The following is an 18949-nucleotide window of genomic DNA, read 5'->3' as shown; positions in this document are numbered from 1 at the left end:
AATGTGTAGTAAAATGGTAACACTTGGCCATACCCATATGGAAGAAAAGGTAGTATTTGCAATATATTTCTAAAAACATTCTTTGGAAACACATAAAATATTGTCAAAATTGTGACATTTCCTTGATATGTGTGAAATGCTAATAATCTTTCTTTGAAATATGTTTTACATCTATTTTTTTTCTATCTGACGACCAATTCCCCAATGTAATATTTTGTGGGTTTTTTCAGAGAATGTGGAGGTTCTATATAAACACTGTAGATTTGACTGCTATGATTTCGGAGTTAGCAGGAAAGGTGTATGGAATGTGATGGTGTTTACTAAAGGATCCCTTGTTGGAAGTGTGCATGTTTTTCCAATTCCGCCGGTTTTTGCCATTTTCTATGGGCGAGACAGCGGATTTGCAAGCGGTATTCAAAAAAAAATTGACCCAAAATCGCGCTGGCGAAATTTTTTGAGCCAATTTGACGTTGCGCATGCGCACATTCGCGAGTTCGCAGCTCGCGGCTGGAGGAGCTGTTTAACCTTTCCACACTTTCGCAGATATCTCTCTTTCTAAGTCAGTTTTTGAGATTTTTTAAACGCAAGTCATCTCCAAATTGACTTCCACACCTTCCACAGTGATTTGGGATTTTTGGGGGTACAGGGGAAAATTTGGCTAAACTTTAGTCGAGCTTTTAGCTGGCGTGGTTTTAAGTCGCGCTCTGACCATATTGCATCTTAATGAATCTCACACTAGGCGCTATTTTCCGCCCGCCGTTCTTTGAATGCCAATTTCAGACTTAAATAATCGCCGCTTCGCAAAATCACGCCGAAACGCCAATTCGCCGTACTATGAATCAGGCCCTAAGTCTCTTTCAAACAGCAGCCTGCAAAACCTTGCGGCCAAAAGAAGCATCCGAGAATGCCAACACATCTACTTTATAATATTTTGTGAACGTGTGCACAGATGACCAAGTTGCTGCCTTGCAACTTGTATCACTGACGCCTGATGGAGAAAAGCCCATCAGGGCCCTCAGCGCCCAAGAATGCGCCTTCACAGGGAAAAGGTGGAACCTTACCCTTCAGTGAATAAGCCTGAACCACTGTCTGCCTGATCCCCCTAGAAATGGTTGTAGCAGACGCAGCCAATCCCTTTCTAGGTCCTTCCGTAAGGACAAAAAGAGAATCTGATTTCTTGAAAGATTCAGTAGCCGCCAGGTAAACCCCAATTGCCCGAACAACATCCAAAGAATGCAAAGCAATTTCCTCAGGATGCTTGGGCTTAGGATATAAAGAATCCTAAGAATCCGAGACTAGGTAAGCAGAGGAATCTCCCCAATGTTCTCAAAAGGAGGTTTTTGAATAACAGACAATACAATAATTCAGATCCCACGGAGGTAACAGGGATCGCCTCAGAGGGGCCACACGACGGACCCCTTGGATAAAAGTGCGAATTAACGCATGCAAGGCTAAAGGACGTTGGAAAAACACAGCCAAGGCTGACAACTGGCCTTAAATAGTAGCCAAGGCCAACTTCTGTTTGATACCTCTTTGAAGGAAAGAAAAGATCCTAGCCACCGAAAAAAGGCAAGGATGCAGCTTCATGGATTTACACCATGAAATATACAATTTCCAAGTCCAATGATAGATCTTCCTGGAAGTAGACTTCCTGGCCTTCAACAGTGTAGGAATCACTAAATCAGAAAGACCCCTATCCTTCAACCCCTGGCTTTCAACAGCTATGCCGTTAAAGCCAGCGACTGTAAAGCAGAATGGAAAATCGGCCCTTGAGACAGCAGATCTTCTGTCTCAAGTCTCCAAGGAGGAGCATTGGCGACCAATCTGATCAGATCTGCATACCAAGACCGGCGAGGCCAGTCTGGAGCCACCAGAATGACTGGAATCCCCTTCGCTTCTATTCTGCGCAGAAGTCTCGACAGGAGTTTAAGCGGGGGAAATGCATAGATCAGCCGATAATGACCCCAAGAAGCCACCAGTGCATCTACGGCATCGGCTAGAGGATCCCATGACCTGGCTACAAACCTTTGAACCTTCTTGTTGAGCGAGAGGCCAACAGGTCGACTTTGGGTGTCCCCCACTGAGCACACAGGAGATGAAAACCCTCCGGGTGTAGAGACCATTCCCCTTGATCCAACAGTGCCAGTTTTCCACACCTGGGATGTGTACAGCGGAGAGAGCCGGAACAAAATTCTCTGCCCATTTCCAGATCTTGGCCACCTCCCGGGCCGCTAAGACACTCTTGATGCCTCCTTGATTATTGATGTAAGCCACGGCTGTGGCATTGTCCGATTGAACCCGGACTGGACAACCTTGTAGACGATTTGTCCAGTGACAAAGACAAAGCTTTATTGCCCTGAGTTCCGGAACACTGTTCGGTAGTCTGAATTCTTCAACTGTCCAAGACCCCTGGGCACACAGCTTCCCCAGCACTCCTCCCCAGCCAGACAGGTTGGCGTCTGTGGTGACCACGGCCCAATACAATGGAATGAAAGACTTGCCCTGGCGTAATGCCAACAAGCGAAGCCACCATAGAAGAGTAGTCTTTGTGTTGTGACTCAACCAAATTATAGAATCCAACGACTTTGGATCTTTTTTCCATTTGACCAGAATTTCCCTCTCTAATGAGCTGGTGTGGAACTGAACAAATGGGACAACCTCGAAGGTCGACACTATCAGGCCTAGGACTCTCATGCAAGTCTGCAGAGAGGACAGATTGCTGGACAAAAACAAACAAATCGCCCCCTGCACTTCTGCAGCTTGTCCAGAGGAAGAAAAACCTTTGCCGAAGCGGAATCTAGAGTCAGACCCAGGTAGACCAGTTTTGTGGATGGTACTAGGGCTGATTTTGCAAAATTGATGGCCCAGCCAAACTCTTGCAGAGTCCTTACAGTGATTGCCAAATCCCCCAACAGAGCTGAATGAGAATCTGTTCTTACCAGATCGTCCAGGTACCCCAGAACCGCAATCCCCCTCTGATGTAGAAGTGCCAATATCGGAGCCAACACTTTGGTGAAGACCCTGGGAGCAGAGGCAAGACCAAAGGTAATGCCACAAATTTAAATTGCTCCTCTCCCACAGTGAAGAGAAGAAAATGCTGGTGTGCAGCGTAGATAAGGATGTGTAGACATGCATCCTTGATATCGATAGAGGCCAACAAGTCTCCCTGATGTAGGGACGCCACCACTGTGTGAAAATACTCCACTCAAAACTTCTGTACCCGCATGAAGCGGTTTAGAGCTTTGACTTCCTGGGCACAGTGAACAGGTTTGAATAAAACCCCTGAAAACTTTCCCGAGAGGGAAGTGGCACAATCACTCCTTGTGACAGGAGATCTTGCACCACCTCTCGTAGGTCCATTAACCGATCTGGAGATAGGCGGAGGTTGGACAGGAAGAACCTGTCCGACGGTCGGGACCTGAATTTGATCTTGTAACCCGATCAGATCAGTTTGTGAACTCATTTGTCCTGAATCAAAGTCGTCCATGGTTCCGGAAAGAAGCAAAGACGTCCCCCAAACCCAGAAACTGGTGAGGGTATCCCTTCATGCAGACGAGAATTTGTCCACAGATTCGGATTGGCCTGTTTTCGGCTTTGTGTTCTTGAAACCCCCAGAAGACCTGAATGGCTTTGCTCCTTTCTCCTGTGACCCGAAGCTACAAAAGGGCCGCCTATGAGCAGTAAATGAAGGCCCCCGCCTATTACTCGGTGCCTTGCCCTTGGTAGATTGGGGAAGAAGAGTACTCTTCCCACCCGTAAGGCCTTTGATCAACTCATAAAGGGAGGATCCAAACAACCTGTCCCCCGTAAAGGGAAGGTCAGAAAGAGCCTTTTTTTGAAGCATGGTCCGCAGACCAGCTTTTTAGCCACACCATGCGTCTAAAAGCAACCCCCACCGCAGACACTCTAGATACCAGTGGAGCTGCATCCAGCGACGTATCACATATATATAGAAGGGCTTGGACCATTTGGTCCCTTAGCTCTATTAGGCCTGGCGAGAGCTGCTCCGTTTCCAAGTCACCTTTGAGCAACTTGGCCCATTTCGTTATGGTCTGTGACATCAGAGTGATCACAAAGACTGGTTTTGGAATTGAGCCCGCTATCCCATGCAAATGGCGGGACAGAGACTCAATTCATCTATCCACGGAATCTGTAAATACCGGGCCTCCTCCACCGAAACCACAGTAGATTTGCTTAGTCTGGAAACTGGATGATTCACATTTGGTGGTACGGTCCATCTGGCAGATACCGCGTCCACGAAGGGGTAGCACCTTTTAAATCGCTTAGGCACCACTAACATTTGTTTGATGCACCCCCACTGTTCATTGACAATGTTGTAAAAAAAGTTCCGGACAGGAAAAAACTTCTGGGACCTTAAAAATGGCGGATGATTCTACAGCGTCAGGGACGCGGGTGTCTTTTGACACCCGCGTCCCTGACGCTGTAGAATCATCCGCCATTTTTAAGGTTTCCCGCACTGACACTATATAAGTGCCTCCACCAACTTGTTTTTTTGCGCGGCTGCCGACAAGGATACATTCTCCTCGCCATCAGAATGCAAAGACGCAGATCCACCAGGATGGCATGCGTCTGCGGCGGCCATATCAACCTCAGAATCTGAGGATACTAAAGAGGCAGGGGAAGGCATAGGGTGCTTTCTACTAGTGGCATTTTGACACCAGGTTTTCCAAAACTGCTGTAAATGCAGACAGGGGCTGCGACCCGGAGGGTCCCGCAACTGTACTGAGGGGGTCTGTGGGTAAGATTTGGTCCTGTGACTCCATATTTACTTAATACAAAAAAACAGTGTCACTTTAAGAAAAAACTGCAAAAAACATGATTCGCACCGCTGCACCAGTGGCACCACAAGTCCCAGCCCTAGCACAGCCTGCAGCAGGGTGAATGAGAAATACCTACAGGGACCCCAGTAACATACCCCCAAAGCGATATGGAGGGATATAGAAAAGTTCTGTGCAGAGAGAAAAACAATCTGACACAGGAACAGGAAATACCTGGGTCATGTACTAGAGTCACCCTAGCTTCTCCCTGCTCTCCAGCGATCGTGGACTCCAAGAAAATAGCCGCCCCATGCATTCCTATGGGGAAACTACCAAAGCATGGCTGCCCATGCATTTCAATTGGAAAATTTTTACATTGATGCAGAGCAAAACTACAGCAAAATGGCGGCCCCCACGGCGTGCCATTTGGTCTCCAGGACCCCCCAGGGGGGGTCATTAGTCAGTGGCATCAGGGGGTCCCCAGGAGGGGTCCCCACCAGGATAACCCCCCCACAGAACCTCCACAGTGGCCACAATACATCCGCCCCCCAAGGTGGGAACCGGTTTGTGGGAGGAAAAGCTTAAGGGGGGCTGGGTATAACCGAGAGGCCAGGGGAACCGAGGGATACCCGAGGGTCCAACTTTCCCCAGAGAGGAGCCCACGTCCACCCCGAGACCGCCAGAGAAATGGGGGGGGCACTTACTCACCAAACCAATGGCATCAGGTGGGCACCACTCAGAACAGACTACCTCTCCACCCGGGGTGGGGGGTGCTGACGACCAGGGGGAACGCTGGACCCAGGTCGTATGCGTCCAGGCGAGGTGTGTCACTCGCAGGCCAGCCTCCGTCTATCGGGGCTCTGTCGTGGCAAGGCCTAGTGCTATACTATAACCTGCTCACGCTCGCTGGCTGAGAGACCTTAAGGATCTAGCATATCCAGTCGGAAACCCAGCCAGCTGTTACTTGTAGTTCCCTCAGAAACAAAACAAACTAAAAAGTAAAGTCTTACAAAAAGATTCCACAAAAAAAAAAAATCAGCTACTCCTAAACTAGGCAGAAACAAATTGAAGCCTATAACAGAGTGTGGGTGTATGCCTGCAGGAATGGCCCGAGAGGCGTGGTAAAGCTTTTTACTGCCTAGTGTTCTACTCCTGTAGGAGGCAGCATAACCCAATGGTCAAGAATTATATGGAGTTGTGTCTGTCAATGAACAATAGAGAAATGTTTTTATTTTGCACATGATTGGATGATAAAAGTCAGCAGACCTTCAACTGAATTACTAAGATGAGGGAAAATTCCCTTGCTAAGAGAACAGCCTATTTTCCATTACTATATCAACCCCATTGTCACAATATTATATGCCAGGTTAGGTTCTGTTGTGTAATAGAAGTGAGACTATAGAGGGCTTAAAGTGGAACTTTAGTCAGAAAATTAAGTTCTGCCAGATCACTTCAGCCTGGTTTCTTTTGCAGGTATACAGTACCTTGAAAAAGTATTCACCCCCCCCCCCCCCTTGACTTTTTAACTATTTTGTTACATTACAGCCTTAAGTTTAATGTTTTGTTAATCTGAATTTTATGTGATGGATCAGAACACAATAGTCTAAGTTGGTGAACTGAAATGAGAAAAATATATACATAAGACTATTTTTTAGAAATAGAAAACAGAAAATTAGCATGTGCGTATCTATTCACCCCCTTTGTTATGAAGCCCATAAAAAGCTCTGGTGCAAACAATTACCTTCAGAAGTCACATAATTAGTGAAATGATGTCCACCTGTGAAATCTAAGTGTCACATGATCTGTCATTACAGTACAAGTCAGGGTTTAGGTTATAAAAAAAATATCCAAATCTTTGGTGATTCCCAGTAGCACAATCAAATCTATCATAACCAAATGGAAAGTACATGGCACATCAGCATACCTGCCAAGATGGCCACCCACCAAAACTCACGGACCTTGCAAGGAAGGCATTAATCAGAGAGGCAGCAGAGACCTAAGGAAACCCTGGAGGAGCTGCAGAGTTCCACAGCAGAGACTGGATTATTTGTACATAGGACAACAATAAGCCGTACACTGCATAGAGTTGGGCTTTATGGCAGAGTGGCCAGAAGAAAGCAATTTCTTTCAGCAAAAAAATAAAATGGCACATTTTTGAGTTTGCAAAAAGGTATGTGGGAGACTCCCAAAATGTATGGAGGAAGGTGCTCTGGTCTGATGAGACTAAAATTTAACTTTTCGGCCATCAAAGAAAACGCTATGTCTGGCGCAAACCCAACACATCACCCAAAGAACACCATCCCCACAGTGAAACATGGTGATGGCAGCATTATGCTGTGGGGATGTTTTTCAGAAGCCAGGACTGGGAAATTGGTCAGAGTTGAGGGAAAGACGGATGGTGCTAAATACAGAGATATTCTTGAGCAAAACCTGTACTACTCTGTGCGTGATTTGAGGCTAGGACAGAGGTTCACCTTCCAGTAGGACAATGACCCCAAACACACTGCTAAAGCAACACTTGAGTGGTTTAAGGGGAAACATGTAAATGTGTTGGAATGGCCTAGTCAAAGCCCAGACCTCAATCCAATAAAAAATCTGTGGTCAGACTTAACCACATCCTACCCACCCTATAGGCGTTTGACGTCGGGATTGTGGTTGTATTATCCTGACCGGACGTCATATGACGGCGGCAGGATAATACAGCTCTGTGCACCCCCCGGGGGCGTGCAGAGCGGCGATCGGTGATGCGAGGTGTCAGTCTGACTCCCTGCATCTCCGATCTCGGTAAAGAGCCTACTGACGTAGGCTCTTTACCATGTGACCAGCCGTGTCCAATCACGGCTGGTCACATAGTAAACAGGAAGAGCCGTTGATCGGCTTTCCTTAGTTCGTGCCTGACAGGCACGAGTAAAGGAGCGCCGATCGGCGGCTCCCCTGACAATCATTGATTACCAGTGCAGACCCTCGGGGGGGGGGGGGGTGCCACTAGAACCACCAGGGATGCCCACCCATGACCCCAGGGATGCCCACCTATGACCCCAGGGATGCCCACTATGGCCACCAGGGATGGCAATCAAGGCTCAGGGAGCACCCCATTGCCCTCCCCATCAGTGCTGCCTGCCAGTGCCCATCATTGCCACTTATCAGTGTCACCCACCAGTGCCCATTATTGCCCACCAGTGCCGCCCCTCAGTGCTGATTAGTGCCGCCTATCAGTGCCACCGATCAGGGCCCACCAGTGCCACCTATCAGTGCCCATCAGTGCCACCTATCAGTGCCCATCAGTGCCGCCTATCAGTGCCCAGCAGTGCCGCCTATCAGTGCCCACCAATGCTGCATATCAGTGCTACCTATCAGTGCCACCCCATCAGTGCCACCCCATCAGTGCCTCCTCAGTGCCTGTCAGTGCAGTCTCATCAGTGCTCATCAGTGCAGGAAAAAAACGTATTTATTTACAAAATTGTATATCATAAACAAAAAAAACTTTTTTTTTTTTCAAACTTTTCGGTCTTTTTTTATTTGTTTAGCAAAAAGGAAAAAACCCAGAGGTGATCAAATACCACCAAAAGAAAGCTCTATTTGTGGGGGGGAAATTACATAAATTTGGTGTAGGTACAGTGTTGCATGACCGCGCAATTGTCATTCAAAATGCAACAGCGCTAAAAGGGGAAAATTGGCCTGGGCAAGAAGGGGGTGAAAGTGCCCTGTATTGAAGTGGTTAAAGATTGCTGTTCGCAAGCGCAAACCATCCAACTTGAAGGAGCTGGGGCAGTTTTGCAAGGATGAATGGGCAAAAATCCCAGTAGTAAGATGTGGCAAGCTCATAGAGACTTATCCAAAGCGACTTGGAGCTGTGACTGCCGCAAAAGGTGGCTCTACAAAGTATTGACTTTAGGGGTGTGAATAGTTATGCACATTTACTTTTTCTGTTAATTTGTCCTATTTTTTATTTGCTTCACAATAATAATAATAAAAACATCTTCAAGGTTGTGGGCATGTTCTGTAAATTAAATTATGCAAATCCTCAAAAAATCCATGTTAATTCCTGGTTGTAAGGCAACAAAACACAAAAAATGCCAAGGGGGTGAATACTTTTGCAAGGAAATGTAGCTATGTAAAACATTAAAAATAAGTGTATATACTGTTTAAAATCCAGTATGACACTGTTTTATCCAATTTTAGGCACTGCCGGGTTTCTAGATGCCGATCTGCTGACAGCCTTAAAAATGGAATCAAACCCTCCTATCCTTTACAGCCAAGGAAGCTGCTTCTGTTTGACCTTCAACTGCCATGGTGATAATTTATGACACTAATATTTGATAGTTTGACAGTTTGGTTGTGGACACAAGCAAATGTGACAGTTCGCATTCCCAGCAGTCCATTTATTTCTTCTTTATGATTTACTGCTGTTCAGGGCTTCAGCAAAATGGCAGTCTCCAGCAGGAAGAAAAAGGAGCAAAGCTGGAGGCAATATTACTCTCAGAGTGTGGTTCCTGCGCTATCTTGGATAGAAACAACTAATCACCCTGATGCTGCATATACATTAACTGATACCAAACAAAACAGTTTATGATGCTCAATATATAGGGGGGTTGTAATGCTGGAAGCAATTTACAGCACACACTAATTTTGGTAACATAATTATTTATGTGAAAGGTATGTTCCTTGCTAAAGAACATTATTTTTTATCAAGTTGTAATGGGTAAAGGTCTGCCTTAAGCACCAAAGGCCTGCAGACTCCAGGGATCCAATCATGATGGGTTTGGCTGCTCAAAAGATAATTCAAATTACCTGCAATCTTGAGGCATCCTCTTCTAAAATGTAAAACAAACAAATATTTTTACATAATGTAGCAACATCCAACACGTAGGACACCCAGCCTTAAAGGTGATTTATTTTTACAAAGCAAAGCACACCTTAGTACAACAGTACTGACTAGTATACAAGCATTTATCTTCTTCTTCAGCTTCCCTCCCACACTCAGCTAATGTGACCCTAGTGCTGATGGGGAGGGGCAAACAAGGATGCTGTACAGGTGCCTGACGTCCTCCTTATCAACCAATAATGTTATTGGTTGTTAGGACACTGGTGGCTATAAGCAGTGGTGTATTTAGGTTTCGTGCTGCCCTAGGCCTGACTAAACTTGGGCACCCTCTAATTTAAATATGATCCACCCCTTCCTGTAAACACCACAGCCCTTTCTGTTTATGAGCCGCCCTATCATCTGTTAACCACAGACTACAACCACAGTTTATCAGTGCCCATAAGTTCAGCCTCATTCCTGCCCATCAGTGCAGCCTCATTACTGCCCATCAGTGCAGCCTCATTACTGCCCATCAGTGCAGCATATGAGTGCGGCCTCATCAGAGGCCATCAGTACATCCCCATCAGTGGCCACTAGTGCATCATATTAGTGCCCATCAGTGCTGCCTTATCAGTGCAGCTTATCAGTGCCATCTCATCAGAGGTCATCAGCGCAGCCTCATCAGTGCCCATCAGTGAAACATATCAGTGCCCATCAGGGCAGCATATCAGTGCAGCCCCATCAGTGAAGCTTATCAGTGCTGCCTCATGCCCATCAGTGCAGCCTCATCAGTGCCCATCAATGCAGCATATTAGTGCTGCCTTATCATTGCTGCCTCATTAATGCCCATCAGTACAGTTTATCAGTACGCACCACTGCCACCTCATCAGTGGCCATCAAAGCAGCATATTAGTGCCCATCAGTGCAGCATATCAGTGCAGTCCCATCAGTGCAACCTCATCAGTGGCCATCAGTGCAGCCTTATCAGTGGCCATTAGTACAGCCTCATGTCACGGGATTAGTAAGATTACTCCTTTCTTTTAAGAATTTGGACTTGTGTTTGCTGCCACTGATCGTAATCATAGGATTATGTCACTTATTTGTATAATGACTAGGAATGTCCATAGTCATTATATAAAATAAGTGACTTAATCAGTGGCAGCAAACACAAGTCCAAATTCTTAAAAGAAAGGAGTAATCTTAGTAATCCAGTGACATATTGCGATAGCACCTATGGAGGTGAGCAGGTCCAAAATATTATTGCAATCATATACAAATAAAAGTCTTAAAAAAAAAAAATGATGCAATTCAATATGCTCACTCAAGGACAAGGATGTTTAAAGAAATTAAATTATATTAGTGACATGATGCCTGCTATACCTGGGGGCAGAGGAGGGTAGGTGGAGTATTAGGCTGCAGGGCCACACTTAAAACAACTGGTCCGACGGCCGCAAATGCTAATAAGTGAGGTCAGCAACATGTGATCTGTCCGAATGTCCTCACCGGCAGGTAGCAGTGTGACTGCTTTATGGGGGTGCCAGACTGACTTGCCTCCTGGACCCTGCCCCCTGGCCCAATTCGCCCCATAAGACTGGCACTATACTAAAAGTGTAGCGCAAGCCGGCGGGGACCCTTTTCGTGCAGGAGCAAGGAGGAGTGCGGGTTGCAGCTTTTTTCTGCCCCCTGCAAAGTGCCGCCCTAGACCTGGGCCTTGTCGGCCTAGGCCATGATACAGCACTGGTTAGAAGGTTGTAATGCTGCACAATGAAAACCTGTGGCTTTGTGTACCTGAAAGGCATGCTTGATCTACTCACTGGCTTGTATACAATTTTTAGGTGTTTTGCCAAGGCATCCCTAAAGAAACTTGAAGGCACTCAAGGTTGAAAAAGGCTGATCCATTATAACCTTCTTTACATCCCAGAAATCTACTGCAATCTACTATTGATCAGTTTTTTGCTCAGGTTACAACAGGTTTATGGCCCAATAGGCATTTGCCTAAAATGCTACTCACCTAGCTGTTAGGCTTAGCTAGAAGTTTAATACATTTTATTCACTGGCCAACAATTAGTGTACAGCATGGGAAGTTAGAGTGAAGTCAGAACAACTTTTTTCAAGTAACAAACTCAGAAATGATTGAAGTCACTGGATCAAGATGACATTCCACTAACATTTCCAGAGAGAGCAATCAGCAATGGCAGCCTTTGTAGAGTATATTTACTAAAATGCGCACTGGCATATTAGCTTATTTGAGTGGTTACAAAGCTGACCTTGGTATTAAAAGTCAACTCTAGTTAAACAGCTAAAACACATACAAGAATCATTTTAAATATATATACACACACACACATATATAATTTTTTTTTTTTTTTTAGTCAGGTTATTGTGAAATAAATTACATATTACCACTGTACACTAACAACCTGTAGACTCTGGATATCTAAATACAGTATTTGATATTTAAATATAGTGTGGTCTCTCCTTAAATTGGTTGTAAACCCGAATAATTAAAAATAAACGGACACATAGTTGGTTAGGATGTGGTAAGGGACAGTTTCTGTCCACAATAGGGTGTCAGTATAACCATCCACTCCCAGGGGGCACAGCTTCCATAGTTTAGGTTCCCGTTAGATGAAGGTTAATAATTATATGAAATCAAACGTTTCTTTACTGTTTATTTTTTTTTATTCTTTTGATCATATTCCTGCATACAGTTTACTGCACGATGTTCCATAAAGAAGCCAGACAAACAATGTTATAGATAAACACATTTAGAACAGAAAAAGGACAACTAAAATAATAGAGATGTAATATTTCTTCACCTTAATAATACTCAAAGTATATCTAAAGCCAACACATTTTTTTCCAGTTAGGATATTGTAGAGGAGGGTTAAAACCACAGTCTTTTTTTGGCCATCTGTGTTTCATTAGGGAGAATTTCCATCCCTTCTTGTCCTATAGGCTCATCAGGAACGGAGAGGACATCATTTCAATATGAGGGAAGTCCCCCTTTAGACAAGTTGTCACAAAAGCAAATATCCCCATTGGAAGATTTCCTCGCTATTCCTGTTCTGGGACAGGACAACTTAAAATTTTGGATTTATCCTCACTTGCATTCCTGGTGATACTAGTAAATCAGGAAAATTAGAAAGAGTGAATCTTCCTAACAAGGACACAGACAAAAAGAAAATCCTTACTGTGGTTGTAATGCCTCACTGCTCTATATCTGCAAAAAAATCTTTAGTTATACTTTAGTTCTCTTTCAAATAAGATATGTTCGTTAATCTTAGCAAATCTTACAGTACCCTTTCAAGCATAAATGCACACAAATACTAACACAAAACAAGATAAATACCACTGAAAAGCAGTTTCAAAAACCTTCAAGACATCTACACCTAAATATTAAAAACTAACGATGAGATACAAACAATCAAGAATTAGGAGGGATTAGAACACCTGATTCTGGAAAGTGAAAGAAAACTCAAAATTTTGAGTAATCATCAGAATAGCAATATAGGGAAATCTTCCAATAGGGGTACTCGCTTTGATTGCCCTGGGAATTATCAGGGATTTCCTTCACTTTTGAAGGATTTTCTCACACTTAATGTTGTGGCTTTGGGATAGTAGTTGAAGGAAAATCTCCTTAATGGAACACAGATGGCAAAAAAACCTCTCTTACTCTATCCAAAATAAAAAAAGTATTGCCCTCACTTTTGCAAGAGGGTTTTGAAGCAGATCAAATACAAAAGTCAACTTTAGGGGTCATTAAATTATCTCATAAGCATGTCAAACTGATGCCATAGGCACTCTTAGTGTAAACTTCACTACAGCTGCTGTTCTTCAAAACTGCAGATAATGAAAGGCATCTTGCTATACCCAATAATGTAGTAATACTGCAGGAGAAAAAAAAAAAACATTTTCTAGGTCCATCACATTTACTCCTAGTATTTTTTCTATTTTCTAATACACAATGAAACACAAACTTGGATCTTATACAGCATATATATATATACTTCAAGTGCAATATAAATAAACTTCAAAGTGTCAGTAAAACTCTTTATTTTCTTCTTTGGAAACGTCGGGCACCGTTAAATACTTGAGACAATGGCATCCTTTCTGTAGTTTTCAGGTTTATTTAGGTGAATCCTAAAAATATTAGAACAAAAAGTCAGTCAGTGCATTGTTAAACACATGAGCAGCTTTTCCAAAGATCCAAACAGAAATCAGGGACCATCCCTTTTCACTTCAATGGCCCTAAGGAACATGTTACGGCTGTCCCTCGTGTACAGCCCAAGAGAATGGTATGCTATTTTCAGACCAGTGTTTACATAGTTTGTCAGGTTGAAAAAAGACACAAGTCCATCTAGTCCAACCAATAACAATGTAATCCACAACTGCAAGAACTGATGTGCTGATATTTAGGTGCTACAGGACTATAGAATATTAGAAGCCATCGGGTGATACAAATTACTATAATCTACCAAACCCAATTTTTTTGTTTTTTTGGTGGCCTCTTAGGCAAGAAAAAAAATATGCATGACTACACTCCACAGTGACTATTACTTTTTTCCATAGTGGCTATTACTTTGTACAGATAGCTTGCTGAACTACTACTACAGCAAGCATGCAGGTGGTGCTGTACTGGCAAGTGCGGAAGACGGGAGAACTGTCACTGAGACCGCGTGTGAGGAGAGTGCCTGATCTGATTGTCTCCCCCCACCCCCCCTTGAGACTGTGAGGCGGCGGCCGGCTCCAGCGGGAGATCAGGGGACTGGGAGAGGCTCCAGTGGGGGTGGGTAATAGGGGGAGCGGCGGCAGGAGACCCGGTTGCGGGGCTTGAGAGATCCAGAGAACAGGCTGACCAGGGGAGGCTGGTAAGTAGAAGTACTGTGTGGGGGGTGAGGGATTGTGACAGTAAAGTCGGTGGAAGCAGACTAGTAGACTGACTGACTGAATTGCCGACAAACCCTGCAAGTGTCAGTGTCAGGTTACAGGGGCGGCTGTGCAGGAGCACAGAGACACAGACTAGGTTAAAAAAAAAAGAATGAGACTGTGACCGAAGACTGACTGAGGGTGTAGTGAGAGTACCTGGGTGTGGAGAGTACATGTGAGTGGAGAGTATCCGAGTATTGCAAGTACCTGAGTGTGGAGAGTACCTGGGTGCGGTAAATACCTGAGCGGTGTGGTGAGTACCTGAGTAGTACTCGGGTGTTGAGAGCAACTGTGTTCTGAGAAATTAGACAGGAAGCTAGTAAAGAGCTACACAGCAAAAAGTTAAATTTCCCAATCCCCATTAGATTACATTAGTGAGTACAATGCCCGGCGGGTGTGGCGATGCGACTCAGTGTACATCTTGTGGCATGTATGCATTCCTTGATCAGGCAATCAAGGGCACATACAGCTGCACAAAATGTAAGCACGTTGCTTCCCTGGAAGCTCAGGTCCTGAATCTAGGGAAGCAACTGGCAACACTGAGAAGAATCTCCATACTGAAGGAGAGCTGGAAATGTACCCATCAGGTGTCAGCAGGGGCCATCACAGAGGCGGGTGGAGATACAAGGGTGCAGGCATCAGAGCAGAGTAGTTGGATGACAGTTAGAAAAAGTTAAAGGGAACGAGGCAAGGAGGCCGGTCCTGGGCTGGAGCATCCCAATAAATACGCCCTGTTGCGTGATGTTGGGGAAACCAGTCAGGGACCAGCATTGCTGGAGCAGAGCGACACCCTTAGCTGCCAGGGGATGAACTACTCCAGTGAGGGTTGGGAACAAGGCTAACGGTAAGGAAAGACAGGTTCTGGTGGTAGGGGACTCAATTATTAGGACAGAGAGGGCAATCTGTCAAAAAGGCTAAGTGCCAAACTATTTGTTGCTTACCGGGTTCGTCACATCATAGATCTGGTGGACAGATTATTGGGTGGGGCTGGGGAAAGTCCTGCTGTCATTGTACATGTGGGTACCAATGGCACAGTTAGAGGGAGATGGAGAGTCCTAAAAAACTATTTCAGGGACTTAGGAGCTAAATTGAGAAGTAGGACCTCCAAGGTAGTATTTTCAGAAATACTACCAGTACCTCGAGCCACGCCAGAGAGGCAGCAGGAGATTAGGGAAGTTAACAAGTGGCTGAGGAGCTGGTGTAGTAAGGAGGGTTTTGGGTTCCTGGAGAACTGGGCCGACCTCTCAGTCGGCTACCTGCTCTTTAGTAGGGACGGATTGCACCTAAATGGAGAGGTTACAACCGTTCTAGGAGAGAAGATGTCCAACAAGTTAGAGGGGCTTTTAGAACTAGGTGATGGGGAGGGTACAGATGTAGAATTAGCCAGCGGGCAGCAATGTTCAGTGGGCATTAATAGGGGGATTAGCGGTAGGGTCTCCAGAGATCTTAAACCCAAGGTAGGTAGGCGGACAAATCGCAAGTGCAGCCTCAAAACATCGAACGAGGATACAGTATGCAACAGGACAAAATTACGAGGTTTGTATGCCAATGCTAGAAGTCTGGCCAACAAGATGGGAGAACTGGAGCTGCTAATGTATGAGGAGGATTTTAATTTTATGGGAATTTCAGAGACTTGGTTTGACAGCTCTCATGATTGGCTGGCAACCATTCAGGGGTATTCCCTGTATCGCAGAAGGTAAAAAAGGGGGAGGGGTATGTCTGTATATCAAGAACAATGTGCAGGTAACTATAAGGGACAATATCACGAATGGAGCCAAGGAGGAGGTAGAATCCCTATGGGTAGAACTTCAAAGGGAAGGCACTATGGGGAAAGTAATATTGGGTATATGTTATAGGCCCCCAAACCAGAGGGAGGAGAGGGAGGCGGACCTCCTATGACAGCTTGGAATTTCAGCAAGGATGGGAAATGTCATTATAATGGGGGACTTTAATTATCCAGATATAGACTGGGCAGAAGGAACCACACATTCATCTAAGGCTCGGCAGTTGCTAAATGTTTTGTAGGACAATTTAATGGGCCAGATGGTGAATGCACCGACAAGAAACAATACGGTACTAGACCTACTGATGACTAACAATACAGACCTGATCACGGATGTAGAAATACGGGGCAACTTAGGAAACAGTGACCATAGGGCAATTAGTTTCAGTATAAATCATAGAAATAGGAAACACAAGGGTAATATAAGGACACTGAATTTCAAAAGAGCCAACTTCCCTAAACTGCGCTCTTTGCTAGACAATATAAAATGGGATAGAACCCTAGGAACAAAGAACACAGAGGAAAATGGGAGAGCTTCAAGAACATACTAAATAAATGGATTTTTGTAAAATCTTACCGTAAAATCCTTTTCTCTTAAGCTCATTGACAGACGCAGTCCTCTTTGATTCATATCAATTGGGTTATACTGCCCTCTACAGGAGTAGGACACTAGGCAGAAAAAAACATTCTGGCTCCACCCTAGGGGCAGTCCCAGAGGGTATATCCTCTCTCTCTCTGCTACAGGATGTTAGTTATGTCACAAAGCAGTGTCAGAGAATTTAACCCAACCCAACTCAAAAGTAGAGGGGCGGGTACTGCGTCTGTCAATGAGCTTAAGAGAAAAGGATTTTACGGTAAGATTTTACAAAAATCCATTTTTCTCTGTCGCTCATTGACAGACGCAGTCCTCTTTGATTCATATCAATTGGGACGTCCCAAAGCAGTGCCACAAATGAGGGGTGGGATTAACGGAAATCAAAATCCAATCTAGAAGGCTTAACCGGTGCCAACTAGAAGTTTTAAAGGCTCATCAGATAAAAGGGATGAGACTCAACTAAAAATCCAACAGAAAAAAACCCTCGAGGTAGACCAACGGTCTCCTCAAATTGCGGCCTGCAGAACCTTGCGGCCAAAAGAGGCATCTGACGATGCCATCACATCAACTTTATAGAATTTTGCAAAGGTATGCACTGACGACCAAGTAGCCGCCTTGCAAACCTGAAGCACTAACGCCTGATGGCGAAAGGCCCATGACGCACTAAGTGCCCGAGTGGAGTGCGCCTTAACAGGGAACGGGGGCTCCTGACCCTTAATAGAATAAGCCTGTACCACCGTCTGTCTAATCCATCTGGAGATAGTCGCGGCAGATGCAGGCAACCCCTTTTTGGGGCCATCCGTGATCACAAAAAGTGAATCCGTCTTGCGAAACGAGTCCGTCGTTTTCAAGTATACCCTGATCGCCCGAACCACATCCAAGGAGTGTAAAGCAAACTCCCGATGATGGCTGGGCTTAGGACACAGGGAAGGTAATACAATATCCTCATTTAGATGAAATTCTGAAACCACTTTAGGAAGGAAGGATGGATTCGGACGAAGAACCACCTTATCCCTATGAACCACCAGATATGGGGAACAACAGGATAATGCGGCCAGTTCTGACACCCTGCGTGCAGACGTGATGGCCACCAAGACGGCCACCTTCTGGGATAACGTAAGCAAGGGAATCTCCCTAATATCTTCAAAGGGAGGCTTCTGAAGAACCGACAAAACCAAATTAAGATCCCAGGGTGGTAAAGGCGCGCGCACTGGCGGAGCCAAGTGTCGCACCCCCTGGATGAAATTCCGAACCAAGGAATGAGTAGCTAAAGGCTTCTGAAAGAAGATTGCTAATGCTGAAACCTGACCCTTGATAGAGCTCAAGGCCAGCTTCTGCTCAACCCCCTTTTGCAGAAAAGCCAAAATACGGTTCACCGAATAAGAACGTGGAGGAAACCCAATAGATTCACACCACGCGATATAAGACTTCCATGTGCGATGATAAATCTTCCTGGAAGTCACTTTCCTAGCTTTAATTAGAGTAGGAATAACTGAAGTTGACAGCCCCTTGTCCTTCAGCACCTGGGTCTCAATAGCCAGGCCGTTAAAGCCAGCGATTGTAAAGCAGGATGGAAGATCGGTCCCTGAGACAGCAGGTCTTCCCTGAGAGGAAGTCGCCACGGGACGTCGGCGTACCAGGCTCGACAAGGCCAGTCCGGAGCTACCAGGATAACTGGAATTCCCTCCACCTCTATCCTGCGAAGAAGCTTCGGCAGCAACTTGAGAGGAGGGAAGGCATACAGTAGCTGATACTGCCCCCACGGGGCGACCAGCGCGTCTGCGGCATCTGCTAGAGGATCACAGGAGCGAGCTACAAACCTCCGCACCTTCCTGTTGAGCCGAGATGCCAACAGATCCACATCCGGGGTGCCCCAACGAAGGCACAATTGGTGGAAAACTTCTGGATGAAGAGACCATTCCCCTTGATCCAGAATCTGACGGCTGAGATAATCTGCCTGCCAATTTTCCACCCCCGGAATGAACACCGCGGAGAGAGCTGGAACAAACCGTTCCGCCCAACGAAGAATGCTGGCCACTTCTATGGCCGCCAGGACACTC

General features: G+C 45.4%; 1 protein-coding gene across 1 annotated transcript in view; it reads right to left on the bottom strand.

The window, feature by feature from the left end:
- Nucleotides 1–13596: 13596 nt before the first annotated feature.
- The window catches only part of FBXO15 (F-box protein 15), a gene marked incomplete at its 5' end in the record, with an annotated part of 243412 nt that continues 238059 nt past the window's right edge, over nt 13597–18949 (bottom strand). The window contains one exon of the mRNA XM_082257658.1: nt 13597–13725. Within this exon, the coding sequence (XP_082113784.1) occupies nt 13711–13725 (15 nt within the window). The 3' untranslated portion in view covers nt 13597–13710. The remainder of the gene's footprint in view (nt 13726–18949) is intronic.

Source organism: Pelophylax lessonae (genome assembly GCF_965119305.1).
Source record: "Pelophylax lessonae genome assembly, chromosome: 5".
NCBI classification, from domain to species: domain Eukaryota; kingdom Metazoa; phylum Chordata; class Amphibia; order Anura; family Ranidae; genus Pelophylax; species Pelophylax lessonae.
Note: the sequence above shows the minus strand (reverse complement) of the source record. Positions and strands in the feature narration are given on the sequence as shown.